Source organism: Coenobita brevimanus, chromosome 74, assembly GCF_032717465.1.
Source record: "Coenobita brevimanus isolate Jiangsu-jjx chromosome 74, ASM3271746v2, whole genome shotgun sequence".
In the NCBI taxonomy this organism is placed as follows: Eukaryota; Metazoa; Arthropoda; class Malacostraca; order Decapoda; family Coenobitidae; genus Coenobita; species Coenobita brevimanus.
Window position 1 is genome coordinate 7,703,574 of NC_137027.1, and position 26,576 is coordinate 7,730,149.

Below are 26,576 nucleotides of genomic sequence, written 5' to 3' on the forward strand. Positions count from 1 at the left end.
GACCGTGGCCGTCATTGTCTATACACGCTTGGAGGCAATTTCTGAAGGCTGCCATTGCTTGACGGATCATGTCGGGTGGAACAGCTGCTATCTCCACTGGATGTATGAATGGAAGTGAAGGTATTTATGTAAGATTCTCTTTGCAGTTTCCCGGGATATCCCTACCGCTAAAGTACGCTTCCACGCAGAACATCTCGGAGACTGCACAACAGATCGCCTCAATGCTTCAATATTCTCATGCGTACTAGGTCGACCAGGTGATTTTCTTTTCAAAGCTGAGCCTGGTGCCCTGAAATTCTCAACCCACTGCAAGATTGTTTTCCGGTCTGGAAAGCTTTGGTTCCGTGGAATACTGAAACATCATCGAAAGACCCTCTGCATGACGATCACGGAATGGTTGTTTGTGAAGAACGCTTCGACAGCGAATGTGTGGTGTGCTCCCGACCACGCTATGTTGGCGACTGAGGAGAGGACGGTTGGGGTTGGGCTACCAACAGACCCTAGCCCCGCCCCTCCCGCCTCACTACTGCCAGTGCTACAGCCTTTCGAAATGTAGGAGTTTTTTTTGGGTCACCCTGTATATATATATACATACATATATATATATATATATATATATATATATATATATATATATATATAGATATGTGTGTGTGTGTGTGTGTGTGTGTGTGTGAGTAAATCGCCGGATCGGTCAGGATCACGTGATGGTTGTGATCATCAGCTTTTTACCCTCCCGGAAGTGAGCTGAGAGCTCATTTAGTCCGATCTAAGGGCACATCCTTGACCTTCACACACGCACACACCCATCGCCTTGCTCAGTGGGGACAGTGCCCACTCGCTTCGTCAGTGAAACTTTTCGCATCCCGAGCAAGGCGCAAACCCCTGTCTTATAAGATGCTAGGCGAGAGAGTTACCGCTGAGCCGGCGAGCGAGAGAGAGTGTGTGTATGAACTGCTAATTATGGTCTCAAATGTCAAATATATCTTTTTCCTGCAAAGTTAAACACACACACACACACACACACACACACACACACACCATAACAAATGATGCAATATGCCATTTGTGTATTACTAACTGGTGCAAAGTATTGGTTGACATTACATCTCCGGCAGTGGCCGTTATGTAGCTTATTTGAAAGATGACATTTTTCTAAGTATGGACAGTTATGTATATACATTTAAAAAGACTAATTTTCTGAATATGTAGCTATTGGCAAAACGATATAAATGTCTATATATTTATATCTATAAATGCAAATATCTATGTAAAGTACCTTAATATGTATGTCGAGTGCGGAACTGAAACAAACATGGAAATAAAAAAGAGATCTTCGTTTTATTTCTCAAATTAATACACCATGAAAGATGTTAACTGAGTCAAGCATATGCCATATCTGTCTTAAACATATGATCTTATAGCAATTTCAAAATACAGTAGTGCATATACGTATAAAATGAATATATGCATTAGCCTTTCCTTTCTCAAAAATATTCCAAAAAAATAACATCTTAGAAGCACTTGCGGTGGACAATGCCAGGGCCGGACTCGTCGTACTCCTCCTTGGTGATCCACATGGACTGGAAGGTGGACAGAGAGGCCAGGATGGAGCCACCGATCCAGACGGAGTACTTGCGCTCAGGAGGAGCAATGATCTTGATCTTGATGGTAGCAGGAGCCAGAGCAGTGATTTCCTTCTGCATGCGGTCAGCAATACCAGGGTACATGGTGGTGCCACCAGAGAGAACGTTGTTGGCGAACAGGTCCTTCCTGATATCAATGTCGCACCTCATGATGGAGTTGTACACGGTCTCGTGGATGCCAACAGATTCCATACCCAGGAAGGAAGGCTGGAAGAGAGACTCAGGGCAGCGGAAACGCTCATTGCCGATGGTGATGACCTGACCATCAGGCAACTCGTAGGACTTCTCGAGGGAAGAGGAGGCGGCAGCCACGCTCATCTCATTCTCGAAATCAAGGGCAACATAGCAGAGCTTCTCCTTGATGTCACGAACGATTTCTCGCTCAGCCGTGGTAGTGAAGGAATAACCACGCTCAGTCATGATCTTGGTAAGGTAGGCAGTCAAGTCACGGCCAGCCAAGTCAAGACGAAGGATGGCGTGGGGAAGGCAGTAACCCTCGTAGATGGGGACAACGTGGGTCACGCCATCACCAGTATCGAGCACGATACCAGTGGTACGACCAGAGGCGTACAGGGACAGCACGGCCTGGATGGCCACGTACATGGCGGGGGTGTTAAAGACTTCAAACATGATCTGTGTCATCTTCTCACGGTTGGCCTTAGGGTTGAGGGGAGCCTCAGTGAGGAGGACGGGGGATTCCTCAGGGGCGACACGAAGCTCGTTGTAGAAGGAGTGGTGCCAGATCTTCTCCATGTCGTCCCAGTTGGTGATGATACCGTGCTCGATGGGGTACTTGAGAGTCAGGATACCTCTCTTGCTCTGGGCCTCGTCACCGACGTAGGCATCCTTCTGACCCATACCGACCATCACACCCTGGTGACGAGGACGGCCTACGATGGAGGGGAATACGGCACGAGGTGCGTCGTCGCCGGCGAAGCCGGCCTTGACCATGCCGGAGCCATTGTCCACAACCAGGGGGCTCACATCGTCGTCACACATGGTGGTGATCTGTCAGATCTGGAAGAATAAAAGCGTCCGATAACATTGTATGACCCTCTGAGTTTGATTTCCTTTCTTCATTTCTTAACCGTTTGATGAAGTTGTGCATTGCGACTCTAAGGTTTGTTTCAGCATACATGCTGAGTATTTTGTAAAAAGGTGTCTTAACTTCTTTTAACTACTAGTTATTTTATACATATATGTAAACAGCAGTGCTGATCAGTTTTAAAAATTTCGAAGTACATAAGCTTTTCAATGGTGTTAATAATTATTTTAACAAATATGAGAACCTTTTCATGTACAATATTTTGTACCTAAGCAACATATTATATGTTGATCTCTTAATATCTATTGCTACAGACGGTGACACTTTTTTTGCTTTTGAAGGGAATTCTCAATGTATCCTTTAATATTTTTTAACCCTGCGCTGACTATATATTGTTACTCATGTAAAAATTGTGCTTCGTAAGAGCTATGATATTGCTTGAGGAGCAAAAGTGGTGTTGAGTTGGCTGTGGGATTCAATATCTGTTGCTTTTTTTAAAAACCTGCTGCAAAATTTTGTCCAGTGGGCATAAAACGCTTGATTATGCCGTGCTTGCAGGTAGATCGACGGTACGACTGGTCGTTAGTGACAGCCCCGTGTCTATGATGATGATGATGATGATTATAATAATAATAATAATAATAATAATAATAATAATAATAATAATAATAATGAACTCTCCTTCCTCTCTCTGTAGTGTTTATTTGTGTGTGTGTGTGTGTGTGTGTGTGTGTGTGTGTGTGTGTGTGTGTGTGTGTGTGTGTGTGTGTGTGTTTTACCCCCATGTCTCCAAAGGGGAACGAGTGAAAAGGTTAAAGCTTAATGTATATAGTACAAAACTGCCAAGGCTGTATTGTTTTGAAAAGGGATATGCTGTTGAGTGCGCTTCTGCACATAATCAAATCTGTCGCCTAAAGTACTGAATCAGTCTCCACCAAATTTGACCCTTCTTCCAAGCTTTACCTTCTGGTGGACTTCCTGCACTTACTTTTGCAATTGTCAATACACATCTCAGTATGGTATCAAAGAAATTTCCATTCTGATTCTGCCGAAGTACGAATGCTCTCGTAAACACAGGCTTCTTGCATTAAGGATTCTAACTACGTACCGATGTTTGGGTAAGTATGTAAAATGCTCTAATGAAGCAATCTGTACAAAATATAATGTAACCAAACTAGCGAAGCCCAGTAGCTTTGATAATGTTAGGATTATTTAAATTCGAGTATGCAGGAAGCAGACTTACACGAGTCTAAAACAATAATATCGTTTGACAGGAAAATAAACTGTTTCTTCTAATTTCATAATTCATCCCTACGTGTCAAGTGAGGTTGGTGGAGGATTAGTGCCCCTCCCTGTTAAACAATTAACTCTAAGCCCTTGGCCACCCCGTTTGGGATACATGGCGTCTGGCAATGAATGAATGAATGAATTATTATGAAAGTAATAAAATGAGGTGCCATCGGTATGACTTCATAGATGTCGTCATTGGATTTGCACTTTGCAGTTATACATATTACAGTAAATGCATTTTAGCTGTATATACATATTTTAGAAGGTGCTTGCCATCACGAAGATGACTGATGATTATGACTGGTTATGAATTGAAGCTGATACGTCGCTGAACCAAATTTTCAAAGCTTACGGGGGTTTGGGATACAGTATTTTTTTTTTTTTTTTTTTTAATCTATTGTGTCTTCTGGATGAACATTATTACTTTGACTATTGTGACACTTAAAACTCCACGACGAGAGGTTTCCCCAAATCTAAATAAACCTGCCAGGTGGTAACAAGAATTAAACGAAACTGATGGTTAAAGGCTTAGCAGTGGCAGCTGTAAATCTGGACCACCCCGCACGTTTAACGGCGTGGGTGAGGTCGTGGACAGTCACCTTCACATTTTGCAGTAACTCAGAACTCTGTGATATTGTGGATTGTCAGCATCATGCACAGTAGGATAGTTGAGTAATATGGGAGTTTAGTTGTGGATAGTCAGCTTCATGTGCTACAATTAAAGACTATCAGAATTTGGTCGTGGATAGTCAGCTTCTCTTACAATAAGTGAAGAATACCAGAATTTGGCGATGGAAGGTCAGTATCATTTACTTGAAATGAACAACATGGAAATTTGCTCGTGGATCGTTAGATATATTTAGTGTAACTGAATAATATGAGATTTTGATCGTGGAGAGTCGCAATCATTCACAGTAACTAAACAATGAGGGATTATGGATTTCGTAAATTATATTGTGGCTCAGATTTATTTATTAGAATATGTTTTATTATACTGTAAAGATTTGTTCAAGGCAGCAGCGTCGTTAATGTTATCGTTATGATGTTGCGTCAGTGCTTCAGATGTTTGCAAAATCAACGATCATAGTCTGAGGATTATTTAGCCAGCGACAGCTTAACCATCAATGTAAAGTGCTAAGTTCTACTCTGTGCTGAAAAATATAACCTAATCAGTTTCTCAGAGCCCTTCGCTTCCATCACTTTACAGAGGAAAAACTGTAGCAACCAGCAATTAAAACTTTATATTATTTATCAATAACCAGCTTCTTTACAATACTTCTCTATGCTTCCAGTGTTGTAAATGGAAAATTTTCTTTGCAATGTCTCAGCATTTCCGCGCACTGTGAAGTGTTAACCGATCACAAAAAACTATTATTCATGGAATGGTCTACACTCTAAGGTAGGTCCCATCCCAAAACAAGAGAGTCTCACGCACACAAGTCTTGCTGTATCCTGAATCTGAAGTACACTAAGAGGAGACAGCTCCTTCTCTCTCTTATATACCACCCACTCACTAAATAAGGCTACTACTGTTGCAGATTTTCCCTCATTCTTCGGCTGTTGTGGGTGGAGTGACCTTGTGAACTTTTTTGGGTACGAGCGACAGTTGCCATCATGAATACGTTTTTGGGCCGAGGCAGTGCTAAGGCAAAAGAGTTTCAAAGCAAGCATTCAGCTCAATAGTCAGTCGAATATTCGCGCATGAGAGCCATCTGATAACCATAAAGCATTGGCTAATTCATGTAGGCTGAGATTAAAAGTTTCATTCATGGAGGATGTCGGAACACATGAACTGAGGCTACCCACGCCACTTCCGGGAGTCTGTAGTTGTTGCCCTGTTGTGAGTCAGGCGTCTCATACTTCATGCCTCTAATACGATGGTCATAATTTTAGCTGTTGCCTCATTTTTTGCTTCAATTAAAATTTTTTGAAATCCAGACAGTGAACCCTGACAACAACCTTTCACGTTCCCCTCATGTTATTTAATAATCTGCAATAGGTGAATTTTTCCATGTTTTTTTCCTTCCTGTAATTTTGATATGATTGCTCTCAATTTAAAGAAGATTGTTCGAGCTGCTGGGATTAGATATTATTCTAACCTGAGGGGTTAGCTATGGCCTACGTTAATACCTTCACTATTACGACACTGTCCTAAGCTGGGCAATATGTCTAGAAATAGCAAGAATAAAATATACAAAGACGTCACAATAAAACCATACAACCACGCGCTCCATACGCCATCTATTTGTATCGCGACCACCGTCCTCTAAGACGCTCCTTCACCTTCTTTTTACCCGTCTCGTTTCACCAATATAATAGTCACAGCAGCTGTTCAAGCCTCTAACCCTCACACCACGGGAGGTTTCCCAGTGGCGGACAAAATCGTCTCGGGTAGGCCTGAGAAATGTAGATAATTCGTCACCCGAAATTTAAGGCCTACAAATTCCTGAAAGTTGAAACTGTAAAGAGGGCGAGAAATCGATGAAAATATAATATATGAGCCTGTAACTGAGTAGAATAATTTTGTTGCTGCTGTCTTATATATCCTCTCTTTCATTTCCCCGTTTTTCATTTTCTTGAATCTGACATCGCATGACACTCGAAAATTCAGAAATATTGTATCTATTTTGGTGTCATAACCAGACTTTCAGTGTAGAAGTAAGGAGAAAAATATATTCCCTCTGTTCACAGTCAAATTTTCTGATCAAATAGGCCTATAAAGCAATGTTTGAATATATCCTTAGCTGTTTTAACCCTCTCACGGTAGGAATAATTTTAGTTTTCTATCACAGCTAACGTCAGACAGTTATATTCGGCTGAGATGGAATAATTTTTGTGTATTTTTGCGAACACCAGGAGTCTCTGAAAAACCAGTCGTATTGAAGGTTATATTTAGTCTATCGTGGTTGAAAAGTCTCGTCCTGGCTGAAAAATTCGTATGGAGGTGGCAAGGGAAAATAGCTATCTATCTATCTATCTATAGCCCGACGCCCTAATCCCGCAAAGGGTGGCCGCAGACAAAACGCCTCCAAGTCACTCTGTCACCCACCATTTGACTCCCCTCCCCCCAACTCACCCCCCCCTCCCTCATATACCTCTCATCTCCATCCTTCCACCTCATCCTCGGTCTACCCCTCCCTCTCCCTCCCTCCACCTCACCTACATACACCCTCTTAGTCAGTCTTTCATTCTCCATTCTCTCCACATGTCCAAACCACCTCAGTGTATTTCTCCTAATCTTTTCAACCACATCCACATCTACCCCACAACGTTCCTTCACTTCTTCATTCGTCAACCTGTCCCTCCACGTTACTCCACATGCTCCTCTCAAGTAACTCATTTCCACTGCTCTCACTCTTGACTTGTTCCCCTCTTGCAATGTCCACGCCTCGCTTCCATACGTCAGGGTAGGGATCACAATACCATCATGCAGTGACTTCTTAACTTCCATACTCACCTCCCTATTTCTCATCACTGCTTTCAGTGAGCCAACAACCTTTCTTCCCTGCTGTACCCTTTCACGTACTTCATCCCCCAAAGTTCCATCCTTACTCATCACACTACCCAAGTACTTGAATGCACTCACATTCCCCATATCCTTATCATCCAACCTCACTGCACACTCTGTGACTTCATTCCTCTCAATCACCATAACTTTACTTTTGTTTACATTAACTTTCAGCTTCCTCCTCCTACACACTGTCCCAAATTCATTCACCAAACCTTGCAACTCCCATTCATCTTCACTCAACAATACTGTATCATCAGCAAACAGCAACACCGGAAGCTTCCAAATCTCACCCTCATTCATTAAGGCCACCCCCACATCCACTGCCCTACCCTGCACCTCCATTACAACCCCATCCATATATATATTAAACAGCCATGGAGACATTACACACCCCTGTTTCAGTCCCACATTGAGATCAAAGAACTCACTCAGCTCACCATCCACTCGCACCGTAGCCCTAGCTCCCTCATACATACTCTTCACAGCACTCAACAATTTCCCCTCCACTCCATATATTTTTAATACCTTCCATATACCTTGCCTATCTATTCTGTCATAAGCTTTCTCCAAGTCCATGAAGGCAGCATACACTTTCCTTCCCTTCTCTAGATACTTCTCCACTAAACATCTTAGAACAAATATCTGATCTACACACCCTTTTCCCTTCCTAAATCCCCCTTGTTCTTCTCCAAATAGCTGCCTGACGATTTTATTCAGCTCGAGACCTCTATTAACCTTTTGCTGATCTTCCTTCACTATTTCTTCCTTCAGACGATTTCATTTAGCTGAACAAAGGTCCCTCTTACTGGAGTTTGACACAGCTTCCTTTACCGTACAGCACGATGACATCTTTTATATTCATTTATTATTCAGGCTTCCAGCAGACGCCTTTATTCAGTTAAGGAAAAATGCCTTGTATGTAAAGGGTTGATACTGGTAATTCCTCTACGAGAGATAGATTATATACAGTTGCTTAACGGTAGCGAGAGTATATTATATATATAATGGGCGTCATCGTTGTTATGACGTTATGTCAGTAGGCATAATATATCTATAGGTATTATATATTAACTCCTTCCGTGCGGTGACGTTTTTTCTGCTTCATTTACGTTACCGCCAGACGATTTTGATTAGTTTTGGGGAGGCCTTTTATAGTGGAGAAATTAATTGCATGTTGTGTCTAGTTCTTTCACTGGTAGAGGTGAAGGCGTCCACCATCCACTCACAGAATGTAGTATTACCTTCAAGCGACTGTACATTAAGCGACAAGCTAAATGGTTCCGTGTAATCCAGGGACTCTCTTACTATGTTGTACTGTAACCGTATAATTTACAAATGGATACGTGGTAGTCCTGTGGGTTAAGGCACCAGGTTCTGATGTATCCTATATGAGTTTGAATCCGACGGATGGCTGGGATGTTTTGTTCACATAATTCATTCAGAGGACAGAGACTGGTCACTGTTGCGTTCAGTATCTGGACTGAGAAGCCTAGGCCCGAGCCCTTATGGTCATACTGGGGCAAGGAAAGATTAGGTGATGGATGAATAGAGTCACTTGGAGGCAACAAGAATGAATAACGACGTTATCATATTGAAGAGGTTAAGACATAGCAAACTCTCTGGTGCTCCAAATATAAATAAAATCAGCCTAGTTCAAGCATAAACTTCTAAGTAACATTGTCTCCAGTACGGGTTGTGTTGGTGAGGTGGAAAACAGCTAGGCGAGCGTGAAACAGGACAAATAAGACTATACTTACGTCCATACTGATATAGTCTAGTACGTTGTGGCCGCAACGTTATCTACAACAGCTGGGTGTGTTTTTTACGACTCCCTCATACCATAAACCCTGACATCCTCCTCATTAAAGTTTGGTAAAGCGAGTGGAAATACACGCCAGACACGGGGAGGTCATGGGCGCCACACCTCACCCACACATACAAGGGACGCCGCAACAGCTCCCCATAAACAATGAATATCTATATCATTTTGTGTGTTTATATCTCTCTATCTGTTTGTGTACTTCTTGTGTCTAGTTATCTTTCTGTCTAAGCGTCTCAGTCCCGGAGGGGGTGGTCACGCCTTTGACCTCCATCATCATGTGGTGCTCTCACCATCCAACACTTCTCTTATGCATATACCGCTCCACCCCATTCATCTGTTTCATCCTAGGTCTCCCCTTCCCTCTCTCTTTATACTTCACACATAAACAACCTTTTAGTCAATGTCTCACTCTCTATTCGATCTACATGACCAAACTATCTCAGGGTACCAGTTATAACACTTTCTAGCACATTCTTATGTTCATCACAACACACGACCTTTCTCTGTTTTTTTCCGCGAAATGCACGCTTCAGAGCTGACGTTGAGCAGCAACTGATTAACTGTGCTCATTAAATTATAGCAGCTTACATTTGTTACTCTGTCGTCAGGAGAGCAACATCCACTATTTCACCTAACCTCTTTCAGGTATACAAATTTTTTTTAGTATAACTATTCATTCCTTCATTCTCATCATCTTCATTAGTACTGGCTCTATAGACGACGTAATAACCTCTCTGATCTGGATCTGCTGCCACTTACTCATCAGTTTAAGGCATCTGTATTTTCTTTTTATTCACATGGGGTAAGACAATTGCACGGTATTTTTAGGGAAAATTTTGACTTAGATAATGACATACTGTAAGTCTTCATCCATCCATCATTCTAGCTTATACTATTCCATCAGAAAAGCAGAGTCTGGAACTAACTGATTAGTCCAAACTTTTAAGACATGCGGTAGCAGTTACATACCCGTACGCCTGAGTTGCATTACGTTGCCAGTAATCTCCAACCTTTCCTAGTAACGCAGACTCTTATAGGTTACATTTGGTTATGGCATCTTAACCCACTAGACCGTCAGCGTCCGCTCGCTGATTATCTGATTACCACTCACCACAGCAAATGGTTTCCTGAAATATAAAAAACTATTCGGCTTGTCCTTCCGTGTCCCTCTGTGTGAGTCGCCTGTAGACAAGACTATGAACAAATGAACGTTTATTGTGGAAAACTAATATCTAAATTATTATAGATATCCTCAGCCAGACGGAATCGTAAAAATTCAACCAAATGGTGAAATGATTTCATTCAGTATCATGCTCTGTATTTAATTATCAGTAAATGCTATTTAGTTTTAGTATTGTCGGAATCTGTCTGGGCCAATTGCCTAGTTCTCCCCTTCCCCCGCCCATTTCTCTTTTCCCCTTCACTTGGTTCCCCCAGCCTGCACGCCTTCAGGGCTATTGACATGTCGGCCCCGTTTAAGCGAGCTTTGCATCTGGCAGGTGGGAGCATCCACCATATATTCACTTGATGTAGTGCCATCCTCGGGTGACCTACTGTACAGTCAGTGACAAGCCAGATGTTTCCTTTAACTAGGAAACTATCTACTACATTGGATGGATATTATATAGCCAACAAATGGACGCCTGATGCTCTAGTGGGTTTAGACACGCCAACCGGATTTGGCCGAGAATAATTTATATATATCCGAAGAATGGTTAAGTTTTACTGCTCGCCACTCAGTGGACAGCGACTGGTTACTCACGCCTTAATTGTCTTGACTGAGCAACGTTGCCTTATTTTTTTGAGCAAATAAATCGAATACTTACTCCTATTATGGTTATTTTTTCCTCGGCAAGTCAGCAAACTAACGTCCACCATAAATCATAAGATGTTTGAGTATAATCAAGTGGAAACGCGAGAGTGAAGGGAGGTATATGTCACATATGAAGTCTGATTTATCTCTCTAATAAGTTGCTACGTTAGAGGACACTGAGTAGTGTTCTGAGCGGCTCTGAAGGTTACGTAACACTCCTCCTTTAAGAATACAATATCTTCTACACAGTACACCTCAGTATCCTCTTGCATGTTATTGATGCAATATGTGAAAACTATATACATACACTAGTATATATATATATATATATATATATATATATATATATATATATATATATATATATATATATATATATATAAACATAGGAAACAATTTTAAGGTGTGATATGCAGAGTAAGTTGCTAAGGAAAAGTTGCTACGAAGTCTTCCATGCCACCTACAATACGGCTGTCTGCTGTGACCTGTCTTGAAGGTTAATCTAATTTTAGCAAGGTCTTTTATTTCAGATATATTGATGGTAGGGTCCTACGATGGCATATTCCCCTATTGCAGGGAACAATGTTTTTCATTGGCTTATATTATGTCTATAGCACGGAGAAGCGTACTGATAAATAGATACCGTTTTCCACTAGTGTAAATAACAGTACATTTCTATGGCATATCTTTATCTACAAGACAGAGAACCATAATAATAAAACTACATACTATCATATTCGACTGCAACAAGCAAATGTATTTATCTATGGCATATATTTCATTAATAGAATCATGATAATACATTCATACCATCACACTATCCTTCATCAAGATATTCAGTGAACTACCCTCGAATCAGGTGAAATATTCTGCTGATCTATTTTTGTTACCTTCATTCGATAATCCTTGTGAACAGTGGCACACTCTGGTGAATGTGTCAGCGAAAGCTGTCTCTAACCCTGTACCCCAGTTCGAAAAGTCTCTCCTAAGCTAAATATAATCGTATGGAAGTAACAGGGATGATATATAGAATGCAATCGTGGTGAAACTTAAGGGAAATGTAGACAGGGCGATACAGAATGACAAAGTAGCAGTTGTGTTAAAAGCATGACTGAAAAAGGGAGAAGGGCACCTATTAGTTATTTACATTTATTTATTTTTCATCATCGGCTCCTTTTCAGCCCTTGCAGTTAGAAAAGGCCTTATAGATTTATTCTAACTCCAGGCGATTTTACTGGCTTAGAAGAAACCACTTTAAGTGAACGGATATGAAGCAATGTCTAAGTCTTAAACACACACACACACACACACACACACACACACACACACACACACACACACACACACACACACACACTTTCTGTAGATTTACATGAACATGCTACACAAACAGTGATTCATTAACCCCTTCAAGTATGGTGACATGCTTAATTTTTTATTCTCATTACAGTCGTATGATTTTATTTATTTCAGGTAAGAGTCTTCTGACGGGTGAGGTAGAGTGTACACCACCCTGTTATAACTTTCAGACTACGGTTTAATATAACTTCAAATCACACACCTTCAAAACTAATATTGCCCGAACTCACACACTGGTACAGTGTGTCACTTGTGAATTATTGAATGATGTAGAATTGTGGTTGATGCTGCGTCCGCAGTAGGGGCTGCTATAAAGTTGGATTATTTTTCTAAGCTTGTAATATAAAATATACAGACCATACAGGAATGCAAATCTCTCCCTCTCTCTGCACACACACACACACACACACATAATTGTGTATATATATATATATATATATATATGTGTGTGTGTGTGTGTGTGTGTGTAAATGAAATATCCTAATATCCATGTCTTGAAAGGAATTGAAACAAACATGGAAATAAAAAATAGATCTTCGTTTTATTTCTCGACTTAATACAATAAGAAAGATGTTATTGAATAAGGCATTCGCCATATCCTTCTCAAACACATGATCTTAGAGCAATTGCAAAATATGATGGTGAACATACATACACACTGAATGTGTGCATTATTATTTCTTCCCTCAAATATACTGCAAAAGAGAACGTTACATCTTAGAAGCACTTGCGGTGGACAATGCCGGGGCCGGACTCGTCGTACTCCTCCTTGGTGATCCACATGGACTGGAAGGTGGACAGAGAGGCCAGGATGGAGCCACCGATCCAGACGGAGTACTTACGCTCAGGAGGAGCAATGATCTTGATCTTGATGGTAGCGGGAGCCAGAGCAGTGATTTCCTTCTGCATACGGTCAGCAATACCAGGGTACATGGTGGTGCCACCAGAGAGAACGTTGTTGGCGAACAGATCCTTCCTGATATCAATGTCGCACCTCATGATGGAGTTGTAAACGGTCTCGTGGATGCCAACAGATTCCATACCCAGGAAGGAAGGCTGGAAGAGAGACTCAGGGCAGCGGAAACGCTCGTTGCCGATGGTGATGACCTGACCATCAGGCAACTCGTAGGACTTCTCGAGGGAAGAGGAGGCGGCAGCCACACTCATCTCATTCTCGAAGTCGAGGGCAACATAGCAGAGCTTCTCCTTGATGTCACGAACGATTTCTCGCTCAGCCGTGGTAGTGAAGGAATAACCACGCTCAGTCATGATCTTAGTAAGGTAGGCAGTCAAGTCACGGCCAGCCAGGTCAAGACGAAGGATGGCGTGGGGAAGGCAGTAACCCTCGTAGATGGGGACAACGTGGGTCACGCCATCACCAGTATCGAGCACGATACCAGTGGTACGACCAGAGGCGTACAGGGACAGCACGGCCTGGATGGCAACGTACATGGCGGGGGTGTTGAAGGTCTCAAACATGATCTGGGTCATCTTCTCACGGTTGGCCTTAGGGTTGAGGGGAGCCTCAGTGAGGAGGACAGGGGATTCCTCAGGGGCGACACGAAGTTCGTTGTAGAAGGAGTGGTGCCAGATCTTCTCCATATCGTCCCAGTTGGTGATGATACCGTGCTCGATGGGGTACTTGAGAGTCAGGATACCTCTCTTGCTCTGGGCCTCATCGCCGACGTAGGCGTCCTTCTGACCCATACCGACCATCACACCCTGGTGACGAGGACGGCCTACGATGGAGGGGAATACGGCGCGGGGTGCGTCGTCACCGGCGAAGCCGGCCTTGACCATGCCGGAACCATTGTCCACAACCAGGGGGCTCACGTCTTCGTCACACATGTTGGATGAGCGTTAGGTCTGCAAATAATAAAAATAGTTATGGAATCCCTCCGTAGCGAAATACTTCTTGTAAACGATAACATTTTTGAAGGCACGACGGCACTTAGCTATTGGGCCTTCATTTTGGGTATAATATTTTGCTTAGAGACTCCTGCTCGACGTAGCTTTACAACAGTATAGATTAACCCTTTGCAAAGAAGCACATCAGTAAGATCTTTTATTTTTGGAGTTGCCAGAGGGTTTATTTGTGTTTCTGTATTTGTCTGAGAACGGGTGCTGTGATATAAGCTTGATATTACTAAAATATGGAAATTTTATTATCCCTAGTAAAGGGTGATTTGATAGAATTTTGTTATTATTGAAATATGAAACTTTGATTATTTTAACAAATTTTGCTTTTACTTTGGCTTTTTTATGTTGTTTTTGCTTTACATCGCTTGGTATTGGAGTGATCTAAATGTTAGGTTGCTTTAATTTTATCTTTAAGAAATTGTTTTTTTATAATCGGGAAGTAAATACGTTTTATATCCAAGCTGTGTATTGAGTAGAACCTTTTGACCAGAGTTATCAGCCATGTTAAACATTAGCTTAATTGCTGCTCTTTGACTGCTAGGTACTGTCATATTTGAAGTTTTTATCATCGGGTGAAATTTTGGTGGAATGTACAGTCTAAAGCACTAGTGGAGACTAAAATCAGATAAACTGGTCAGAAGGCTGATGGAATAAAATCTCTTAGAAAGTGAAGAGATTCGAGACTGGTCGCTCTTTCTCATCGAGTCTAGAACGACTGTTACTCATTTACATATTGCGATAAAAAGAATCAATTATTAAATACGCTTGACGACACTGATAACAAAGCTTCCGTCAGAAAACAATCAGCATAGGAACTTACACTAAATCAAAGCACAACTCTTCTACAGAAATGTAACGCGGGTATAACGCTGTACATCCTATTTTCTTTAACGTGGATGAAGGAGTTGATTGGCTTGGTTATTTTTTGTTACAGGAAGGAGTGATTGCATGACTGTGTAACTCTGATATGAACAATTATATATGCAGGTAGACTAGCAAGAGTCGTTTAATGAAAACCCAGTATCTTTTAGTACTTTCATATTATTTCTATGTTACGATAATGGTCATATTTAAGCATTATTTACTACCACTTCGCGCACAATATGGGATTACTTAAACTGAAGCTTGTAGTTTAAAATAATATTAGTGTGTTTTGGTGGCAATAATCTAATCCAGTCATCTAATAAGGCAATGCGTGGCCAAATGCCATATCTACGCGCTAATATTTACTTTCACTTGTGGGTTAACAAGAATAGGATTTTTGGCACGTGTGCCGTACTGGGTTGGGCAGGAAGGAGGCGCCAACGCGAGGGTGGGCGGGTAGCACAGACGTTTCTTACGCCATAGTGGTGATGCAGTGATGCAAAAATACGAAGGAAGCTCGCTCTCCTCCCGCCAAATGTTGCCACGTTTCACCCAGTTGTCCTGAGCGCTGAGTTATTACTGTAAATGGACTTTTCTGGGTTGTTTGTGGATAAACTACAGCAAAACTTGAATGTCTGAGTTGCTTTACTTTACTGATACAGTGCAAAACCAAGACAAGACTTGATCGTTTTCGTATAATCCAGTGAAAGAAATGCAGGAGGGAATTATTTGGCTTGTAACGATCAGCACTACGAATGAATGATGAAATAAATTCTTACGAATTCAGTAGGGAAATAAGAATCGTATGTGTGTGGAATACGATGCGACAAGTGACTCCCGCGCTGATGAATTAGCTGTCAAAAGTCAATCTCGAACCTCTCTCTTTCACGGCCGTATTCTGTTTGGCCTAGGCGATTCCGTTATGCCTTTTCCTTGGCGATTCAGTTTCCATATTGCACCTTTTGTATGTTAAGTATGTCCCCTTATTATCGCAACAACTTGCATCATTATCAAACAAGAGGATTTTTAACCCAATGAATTTCGGTGAAGTCCTTAATAGTTCATTCTTGCTGCTATCAGACGCTTTCATTCTGCTTAGAAATGGCCTTTCGTACTGAAGGGGTTTATCGAGACCTTAACCAGTCTAACCCCTCCAGGTCTAACAGCCTCTCCTAAACAGAATAAAATCGTCAGGAGATGGCAAGAATGTAGTGTCAAAGACGTCCCCTGGATCACTGGGTTAGAATAAATCGCTGAGGAATAGGCGTCACGAAATCTGTGAGGGCCAACGAGATGCTGTGCCGTCTCCCCAACACACTCAAGATAAAGCACCAAACCACGCACAGGGTCCGGACGTATCCTGAGCCTGAAGTACACTAAGAGATGAGGGCTTCAGGTAGGGGCTCTTATAGTCGAGCGAGACTCCCACGATGTTGGAAGTATTCTCGATCTATTCATATTTTTCTCACTTTATAGCGGTTGTGGGAGGAAGGTGTCGTGGCGGGTGAGAGTGGGGGTGTATGGCGGTGGGAGGTGGCCGCCGCCTGAACAAATATGCACAGGGTATGTATATTTGTCCGTGGGAATGTAGAGTTAGATGGGTTAGGGGTGAGAGAGAGAGAGAGAGAGAGAGAGAGAGAGAGAGAGAGAGAGAGAGAGGCGCTATTTGCACATCATAATCAAACAAACCTTGTTATGGAATGAGATATCAGGGTATTTCTTCAGACTAGAACGAGAATCATCGCCTTTACGAGACAGTACAGTAGGTCGTCGGATATAAGAAGATGTCTAGAACTTACCCGACCCTGCCTTGCTGATGCCACCTGACCGAGATTCCCCCATATGGTTGTCGGTAACTCCCCCGCCCCTCAACCGTGGACTGCCGATTTTTTGCTTCACATTTATCTTCGGGGATTAAACTATCTATTAGTGCCGTTCTGCTGCTGAAACATATGGCCAATAATAATCATAGTGGGACTCCTTTTTTTAATGATACGCAGAGACCCGTGCTATGAAAAAGAGCAGGCTTGATTTCTTAATTTCTAGGTCCTCACGATTTTTATTTTGCTACGCTCTTCTCCCGGAATGATTAGTAGACAGAGATGTAGTTTTAGACCATGCACCTCGGTCTTTTGTAGGCTAAGGCGCTGTTGTCCCTATTTAGAAGAATTTTGTTTGAAGATGTAGGACTTTGAGACCATAAGTCAAGCAGTGACCTTTGCGTGGAGTCAAACGCTTGACCCACCACTCGACAGCGTGTGCACTAAATCACTTGATCACGGTCCAGGGATACTGTTCTCATTTTTCTCTTTTTGCCCTTTTGTCGAGTATATTTTCCTTGTGTAAATTTGACCTTGAATTTTAATGTGACACTGCAATAACTAAATATTGAGAGCGGTGTAATCATATAGCCACAAATAATCATGAATTGTCCCTTGGATCTGAAATGGCGACGCTATCTAACGGACGGGTGGATGTGAGAGGTGAATATAACGTTTTGAAATTTTTGTTGATGTAAAGTAAATAAACAATTGTCACCTCCAATTCTACGATGAGTGTATATATTGCGTCTCAATGGACCATGTTTTGCTGGCTTTGAAGATTTAGTAATTCATTTTGTATATAACAGCGTAATATTCGACTGTGAGGTATGAATATATTTTATGAGTTTATCTGCGGTTGAAGTACTTTGGTGTTATGTTCAAGTAACACTGGAAGACTTCGCTCAGTTGTGAGAAATCCTTACAGTCTTAGGCCCGTATTCTCGTCGGTTGATGAAATTCCCTAACACCTTTTCCTAAGCGATTTATTTTGTTTATTATACCAGTGTCATCTGTGTTGCATACATCCTTCCAATATCCCTATACTCTGCATAAATGACGTAAAGAAGGATTTTAACCCGTCATATTAAAAAATAAACTGGAAAGGTAGAGGTGTTAGGGAGCTCCCGTACCCGACAAGTTTACGAACCAAGGACTACAATTACACCTAAGAAATCTATTTAAGCTAACGCCCGACGATTCTGTTTACGCCAGAGATCCAAGTAGTTAAAGGATAATGTCGACATAGTTTACATCAGTACCATAAAAGAGGACAGTAAGGTGTAGTGTGAAAATAAATCGCTGGGGAAGTTGTGTTACGAGATCTCCTAAACAAGTGAGAATCCGGCCTCATAACATAACGTGATCCTCCATCCACGGATCACAGGTTTAATTTTCTTCTGTGCAGCTAATATACTTTGAAATTCTTATATATTTTTACATCTAACCTGTTCTCAGACCTTTCATCACAAGACCTCCTTTCTCAGCTAAACTCTGTCATGATCGGGAAAGCTCTTCATATTTTGTTCCAGTTAAGTCCAAATGAAATCACTTTAATGAGTGTGAGTCATAGGAGCTGAAGTGTAAATGCTAGTATCAATAATTAATCAACGTGGTCGGGAAAAGTCAGATCGTTTTACTAAGTTAAATGTGAGTCATAGAGTATTAGTAAGACCCTCTAGTGACACTCGAAGTAAGCAGACTAATCATCATCATGTCGATGGGGATCATGGAATATCTCATTAATTCTTTCATGTGTACGGGGTCTTCTTAGGCTGAGTTAAATTGTCAGACGGTAGCCAGGATAAAAAAAATACTGAAATACTAACCCTCTGACTGCCAAAGGGTTTCTGGCTAATGAACAAACTCGTTAGGAATAATGCAGACTAAAATACCCAACTTTACCCACAGTCAAATGGTTTAATCGTGAGTCCAACTCTTACTAATGGATCGTAAATGTGTGTGTGTGTGTGTGTGTGTGCGCTCGCGCGCTCGCTCCTATTTTCAGTGTTGTCCCCGTGTGTGTGTGTGTGTGTGTGTGTGTGTGTGTGTGTGTGTGTGTGTGTGTGTGTGTGTGTGTGTGTGTGTGTGTGTGTGTGTGTGTGTGTGTGTGTGTGTGGTGCACGCGCGCTCCTCCTACTGTATTTTCAGTGTTGACCCCGTGTGTGTGTGTGTGTGTGTGCCTGCGTGTGCGTGCGTGCGTGCGTGCGCGCCCTTATTTTCAGAGATGTCCCTGTTAGTTATTCCTCGGTGACAGGTGGTGGTTTAAGAGAGGCAGTGGAGTGAGTAAGGGGAGGCAAGTGGCAAGTAATCTCAACACCCGTATATCAAACCTGATCCTAAGTGTATTTTTGCTTCCTCCTTCTCTGCAACCTTATCGTTGGTTTAGTGTGAAAATAGCAAGTTGTGAGTTAGTTTACACCATTCTTCATGAAGCGTGTATTGTTCTGATTTTTCTATGTAAATTTTTTACTCATAGGATAGATTTGATATCGTTGCTTTGGTGTGAAAATGGTGAGTTGTGCTTTGTTTTTTACCATACTTCAGGAGGGGTTTGTTGCTCTGACATGTTACTTTAATTGGATGCATTTGGGCTATCCATTGTTGCCCATGAGATTTTAGAATAAGGATCCTTTTATTAAGACCTTCATCCTCCCACTGGTCTTTCTGCAAGCTGTCTCTCTGCCTAAAGTTTTCCGCTTGTTCGTCATAAAATTCCGTAATGTAAAAGTCATTCATATGTCTGCTTTTACAATCACGTTTATCTGGCTTGTCTTCTCACCGTGCAACAGTGCAGCTCAACATGTAATACTGGTTATATACATCTTGTCACACTCCACTTCCAGCAGGGAGGGATCAGCTTCTCAAAGGCTACACAGATCAAGCAGTCATGTCAATCACTCCTAATCAAACACCTTCTAATCAATTTTTCACTGCTGTCATGTTTTGCATCACCTTGTCAGTGCGTCACCTGTTCAAGTGGGCGTTTCTGGTTTATTATTACATTTATTCAACAGATTCAAACTTTGCCGTTCAGTTTAACAAGGGCAAATGATATCCAAAGATGGAATATGTAAAGAGTAATTTTTCGGACAACACAAAAAATGGAGATGTAGTACGGTAGAGAACTGGAATTATTATCAGATGATCAGCGTTTGATTCCTTGAATGGTGGTGTATAACAACTTGATTGTTCTGCCGTAAGCCCACATAATGCCCTTACTAATGCAGATCTTCATAGGCGTACACTGCGGTACGTGAGTTACTCGCTACAGGCAACGAGTGAATGAATGTTCACAGTTGATGGCAGAAATTTTTATGAAACTCGGCACAACAGGAGAAGAGACATCAAGTTTTGTTGGATAATCAGTCACATTAAGTCTAGTTAGGTACTGCGTTATCCTAGACAGTGTGAATGATTTTTTTTCGGTGGAGTAAAATGATAGAAGTGTGAAAAACAGTGTGAAAATAAGAATAAATAGAGATCCTACTTGATGGATGTACAAAAACCTTTCAGAGAAGGTAGCAGCAGTTATACTAAGCTTTTTAAATGATAGACGTATTAGAGCATCAGGTTTAAGGCCAAGTAATAAAGACCTAAAAAATTTAACAAGTTTACCTAACATCATTGCTATACCACGGCAACGCTCATATTAAATTTTATTTAAAACTCATCTTACTCAAGAATGCATCATATTCATATTCAAGTGGATATTAATGAATCCAGGAACACGATATTAGCAAGATTTCAACAGTGAACACATTCTGTATTTAGTTCATCTTTCACCGCTGGCAGTCTCACAAGTTTCATCGTGAATGTTTAGATATTTAGGAAGAAAATAATAAGCATAATCAAATGGAAGGTCTTTATTTATGATATGTAATGATATGGAAGTGTTGATGAAAAGTTACTTACCATACTTTCGTATCATTCACCACATCCTTCATCACCACATTTCAGTATATCTTATTTCAAGATAAGAAATAAAGGAAATGTCATAAGTAATAGAATTTATTCATGAAAGATATGTAAAAAGAAAAGACAGTGTAGGCTCTGATCGTAAACAAAGAGAGATATATCGTGAAATGTTTAGAAGCACTTGCGGTGGACAATGCCGGGGCCGGACTCGTCGTACTCCTCCTTGGTGATCCACATGGACTGGAAGGTGGACAGAGAGGCCAGGATGGAGCCACCGATCCAGACGGAGTACTTGCGCTCAGGAGGAGCAATGATCTTGATCTTGATGGTAGCAGGAGCCAGAGCAGTGATTTCCTTCTGCATACGGTCAGCAATACCAGGGTACATGGTGGTGCCACCAGAGAGAACGTTGTTGGCGAACAGGTCCTTCCTGATATCAATGTCGCACCTCATGATGGAGTTGTACACAGTCTCGTGGATGCCAACAGATTCCATACCCAGGAAGGAAGGCTGGAAGAGAGACTCAGGGCAGCGGAAACGCTCATTGCCGATGGTGATGACCTGACCATCAGGCAACTCGTAGGACTTCTCGAGGGAAGAGGAGGCGGCAGCCACACTCATCTCATTCTCGAAGTCGAGGGCAACATAGCAAAGCTTCTCCTTGATGTCACGAACGATTTCTCGCTCAGCCGTGGTAGTGAAGGAATAACCACGCTCAGTCATGATCTTAGTAAGGTAGGCAGTCAAGTCACGGCCAGCCAAGTCAAGACGAAGGATGGCGTGGGGAAGGCAGTAACCCTCGTAGATGGGGACAACGTGGGTCACGCCATCACCAGTATCGAGCACGATACCAGTGGTACGACCAGAGGCGTACAGGGACAGCACGGCCTGGATGGCAACGTACATGGCGGGGGTGTTGAAGGTCTCAAACATGATCTGGGTCATCTTCTCACGGTTGGCCTTGGGGTTGAGGGGAGCCTCAGTGAGAAGGACAGGGGACTCCTCAGGGGCGACACGAAGTTCGTTGTAGAAGGAGTGGTGCCAGATCTTCTCCATGTCGTCCCAATTGGTGATGATACCGTGCTCGATGGGGTACTTGAGAGTCAGGATACCTCTCTTGCTCTGGGCCTCGTCACCGACGTAGGCATCCTTCTGACCCATACCGACCATCACACCCTGGTGACGAGGACGGCCTACGATGGAGGGGAATACGGCGCGGGGTGCGTCGTCGCCGGCGAAGCCGGCCTTGACCATGCCGGAGCCATTGTCCACAACCAGGGGGCTCACGTCTTCGTCACACATGGTGGGTGTGTGTTAGGTCTGAAAAAAGAAAGAGAGAAAGCGTAACTTAGTAAAGTTCGCTTAATGATACTCCTACAATCAGTATAAGTCACCACGTCTAAGTACGATCTACATATTGATATTTTGATAAATACTATGGCGTTGTACGCGTAATTGCTTGAAAATATATACGTGTTTTTAAACGAAACTCTGAACTAGCCACCATTCTGCCTTATTAGTTATAATAGGTTTATCTCATCATCCTAACTTGTTTTACAAGTTTATCTTTAGTGCAGCAACACTGATGATTTTTACGTGTTTAACCTTAGTACAGCAACAGTGCTGATTTTTAGGATGGCGTTTTTAGTGTTGCTAACGTTAGTACTGTACTTCTTTCTGAATCGAACGGAAAATAATGAAATTAAGGACTTTGGTAGAATATTGTCTCAAAGTTGAATAACTGGCTGTTCGAGGATACTTAGGGTGAATAGAATCGGATGATGGTCGTTTTGGGTTAAGCACAGTATATTACCTTGACTGGGCTGTAGCAAAAGCATCATTAGAAATATTAGTTTTGCTTTGCAGATGTACAATAGACTACATTTTGTCGGAACAAGACTTAAAACGGTTTAACTACATACGCAACTCTGTATTTAAGCCGAGCTTCACGAAACGTTCTTCCAAGTTCCTGTTGGTGATTGTGTGTTTTCTGTAAGTATGAACTTGCTTTTATCATTGGAGGAACAATGAAACAAATTGTATGGAGACTTTTGATTTGAAGTTAGTAGTCAATGAATTTTCAATTAGCGGGTCAGCAACTTTTGATATAAAGACCAGCCGTTGATTCATATATGAGTAGTAAATAAAATCTGCTGAAGAATCGTAGATGGATATCAAGACAATTTGTCTCTTGAACAGAGTTTGTTTTCCCATTGTCCCCGTTCATCAAGTGGTATAATTGGGGGACTAAATGTAAGTTCGATTGTTCCGTTTAATGTGCAAGAGGAAGTCTGGAACTTGGCAACTAATGACTATTTCTTAATGAACCTCGTGCAGTCGATAGGTTTAACTAATTGCATTCTTCTATTCTTTCAAACAAAGGTATGAATTGGGGTTTAAGATCAAAATTTTCCTGCTATGATTTAACATGTACTGATGGTGATATTCCGTGTGCACACCGACTTCGCTAAGGTAGTTAAATGAAGCACAGTTGGTTAACAGAGTGGAGTTTGCGGTATGAATTGCACAGAAATGCCCGAATTATCATAGGCTCTTTATAACGGAAAGTCTTACTAATCAATATTTTAAGTGTTTCAGTAATGAGTCAGACATTTAAAAAGAAAGTGAAGTTGACATCATAATGCTTCTGTTGCGTCAGCATTTAGTATTAATAAACACGAGGTATTTGGCCCTCAAAGCAGATCCTTCAGGTGTTACACCGCTGTCAGTACAGTCAGGAACAAAAGTTCGCCTACTATTCCACAGTGTCTAACTCACATTTAGGGCATTTTCCACCACTTTCCTCCCTGATGCATCATATCAAAGGGATGGGGAGAGAACAATACCAAGACTCTCCTGGCATAGAAATATTAGCCAGTTGAGGGAAGCCAAAAGTTAAATATATGGTAAAATGACAGGATACACGTCGAATTAATTTAATGAAGAGTTAACATTGAAGCTGCAACACTACTGATTTAAAACGGGATGACCCGAAGCCAATAGTAACACAAACACAAATATTAATCTTAAAGTATATGTTATACATATCAGATTTTAGAATGATAGATACACATTTCAAATGGAAGATTTATTCACACATATGAAAATTTTATTTATTGAGTAGACACAACAGTTTCGGCTTGTTTTAGCCCCAGGCCGGGTCAGAGTTAGGCCATATCTGTTGTTACTTCTAAATAAACTCAGTTTCCACATGCGTGTATATTTCTTCCATTTAAAACACTTTATGGCACTTCGAAATCAAAGCACAATATCCAGTTCACTACGAACGGGTCCAGGATCTCTGGGTAAAAACACGAGTGGTCACTGAGCCAGAGTGGTAGGTCAGTGACAGCTGTAACTTAGGTGTTCTTAAGGCTTCGTCGCACTGATATCTGAATCGGACTTATTCTAACGCAAAGTGTCCGATCATGTAGGTAGGGATAAAAGATGGAAGAAGAACGCACCGTTTCTCTAGGCTACGTTGTGTGTAACGTTTCTCATTGCCAAACATAAAGCTTATGACAAAAGAAACGAAATGCATTGAACGTGGTCTTATGAAACAATGTGCTCTTCTTCCACCCTTTACTCCATCCTACCCGCTCAGAAAATTTGCGTCAGAATATGCTCAACTGCAACCTCAGTGAGACAAGGTCCTTACTCTAAAGAGCCCAGATTCGGTTTCGTGTGAGTGGCATATCAGCAGCCGGGATTTCAATATGCCAGTGTGCCACAAAGTTTCCAATTGTCTAAGTAAATGTAAAGTCACCACAAGAACCAGCAGTAGGGAGCACCACCACGTACAGGGCTTAGCGTATCCTGAGCCTGAAGTACACTAAGGGGCGCTCTTCCAGGCCAGCACTTATATACCCGGCAAATATGTCTGGCAAGGCCATGTGGGGGTGGCATATTAGCTGACATACTTTTTTTTCTTTTTCAACCGTAACGTATAGTGGTTTTGGCTCAGGAAGTGCCCTCTATGCTTTGGCGAGCAGACAGCGCTCTCAAGGATATACCTGTCGGAGCATTTAGGGCACCGGATCAAAAATTACATTACCTGAGATTATATCTTCAGGAAAAAAACACCGGTTATTTTGACAAGGCCATTGTGGGTCACGCAGAGGTTGTTAATGGAAATAGTTCAGCTCTGAGAAAAGGCAGCAGCCATTGGCAACTGTCTTCCAACACGCAAAAGGAAGCGAGCGCCGAGTTTATGGTTTTACGGCAAGGTTGGCAGATTCACAGGTATGGTAACGGTTTTTATCTCAGGAGTGGCTATGGAGGGGGTAGGAGCACTGAACATTAAAGAGGGAAATTATGAACGTGTGCTAGAATAGAACAACGCAAGGTTATATCAGAATTAAACCATTGAGAGGACTCAGGAGGGCTTATACCTGTTCAGTGCGTTGCCTTATACAGTATATGTGGTTTATTCTTGCTAATGGTACGTTATTCTAGTTAGCTTTGGAAAAATCTCTAACAGACGGGGTTTAATGATTGTTTCTCTTTCACATGCTTAACTTTAATCTGGTAACAAATTTAATTATATGTATTGTGAAAATGTTTTTATGGTGATATGCAGTTATTATCCTGGAAATAAAGGAAACTGTCTCACATTCTGACATCTGGATATTATATATTGTAGTTTCATAACTTATACATATGGAGTATTTAGAGTCGCCGACAGCTACAGATAATACATACGTGATAAAAAAAAACAATAATAACCTGCATATAGAAACATAACTTATTAGATGATACAGCATTCTCGGTCCGACTATTTCGAATAGGAATCGGAAAGCCTCTTCTTAGTGACATATGAGATATTTACAATTTCAAATAATTTATCCGACTGTAGATGTAATCACGTTATTACTAATGATCTATGAAGTATGTTTATGCCTTTCTCGCTTATAGTAATATCCCTCTTTCTATTTAATCTTTGAAATGGCTAATCCACTCATAACTTTTATGTCCATCTTATAATTCTAGATTCTACAGGTTAGCTCATCCGATCATTATAACTGCCTGATCCTCTCCCAAATCACACATACGTATCGATTAAATATGTTGCTGAGGCTTTTTACATTTATGTTAAATCGAAACCGTGTGTGTTAGTACTGAGTCACTGTTAACTAATTTTTTGATCCACGCAGCATCCTACTCGTATGTCTGTTTCTTATGACACCCAACGCAGATGCCCCTTCAATAAGTAATTTCTGGTATTTCTTTATATTTTTTGTGGGCTTTGATTACACTGATTAATCTTCATTAGTATTATCAAGTGAAACTGCTTAACATTCTTCTTCCACATCTCTGACATTTATCTTTACAATTAAATATGTTTTTAGATTCCATACAGTTCAGTATTTTACGTGCGATTTACTACTGTATATTACCATCTTGTCCCAGCTTTTTCGTATCGTATGAGTCTGGTTTTGCGATGATAATAGTTGCAAAATCTCTCCTCAGTGTTTATTTTACGTAAGAGGGTGAGGTTAGCGGAGGGCAGGGTAGTGTGGTGTTCTTCCCATAGATGGAAGCGAGCAGGTGGGCCGCAGCCTTAACTTC

At 41.5% G+C, this 26,576-nt stretch overlaps 3 protein-coding genes across 3 annotated transcripts; all 3 read right to left on the reverse strand.

Annotated features, from left to right (window-relative positions):
- Nucleotides 1-1,316: 1,316 nt before the first annotated feature.
- LOC145407721 (actin, muscle-like) lies at nucleotides 1,317-5,449 on the reverse strand. Its single transcript, XM_080278593.1, has 2 exons — nucleotides 5,417-5,449; nucleotides 1,317-2,663 (listed from the first exon to the last, which is right to left on the reverse strand). Exon 2 carries the CDS (start codon nucleotides 2,643-2,645, stop codon nucleotides 1,515-1,517), a length of 1,131 nt encoding a protein of 376 aa, XP_080134719.1. The 5' UTR covers nucleotides 2,646-2,663; nucleotides 5,417-5,449; the 3' UTR covers nucleotides 1,317-1,514.
- Nucleotides 5,450-13,004: 7,555 nt separating this feature from the next.
- Nucleotides 13,005-16,745, reverse strand: LOC145407907 (actin, muscle-like). Its single transcript, XM_080278767.1, has 2 exons — nucleotides 16,615-16,745; nucleotides 13,005-14,352 (listed from the first exon to the last, which is right to left on the reverse strand). The coding sequence occupies exon 2, from the start codon at nucleotides 14,332-14,334 to the stop codon at nucleotides 13,204-13,206; it is 1,131 nt and encodes a 376-aa protein (XP_080134893.1). The 5' UTR covers nucleotides 14,335-14,352; nucleotides 16,615-16,745; the 3' UTR covers nucleotides 13,005-13,203.
- A 4,196-nt stretch (nucleotides 16,746-20,941) lies between these two features.
- LOC145407694 (actin, muscle-like) lies at nucleotides 20,942-24,862 on the reverse strand. The gene is made up of 2 exons (XM_080278559.1): nucleotides 24,810-24,862; nucleotides 20,942-22,328 (listed from the first exon to the last, which is right to left on the reverse strand). Exon 2 carries the CDS (start codon nucleotides 22,308-22,310, stop codon nucleotides 21,180-21,182), a length of 1,131 nt encoding a protein of 376 aa, XP_080134685.1. The 5' UTR covers nucleotides 22,311-22,328; nucleotides 24,810-24,862; the 3' UTR covers nucleotides 20,942-21,179.
- Nucleotides 24,863-26,576: the final 1,714 nt, after the last annotated feature.

What these genes read in the sequence shown, in the direction of transcription:
- LOC145407721 (XM_080278593.1), bottom strand. Translation starts at nt 2,645, where the DNA reads ATGTGTGACGACGATGTGAGCCCCCTGGTTGTGGACAATGGCTCCGGC.
- LOC145407907 (XM_080278767.1), bottom strand. Translation starts at nt 14,334, where the DNA reads ATGTGTGACGAAGACGTGAGCCCCCTGGTTGTGGACAATGGTTCCGGC.
- LOC145407694 (XM_080278559.1), bottom strand. Translation starts at nt 22,310, where the DNA reads ATGTGTGACGAAGACGTGAGCCCCCTGGTTGTGGACAATGGCTCCGGC.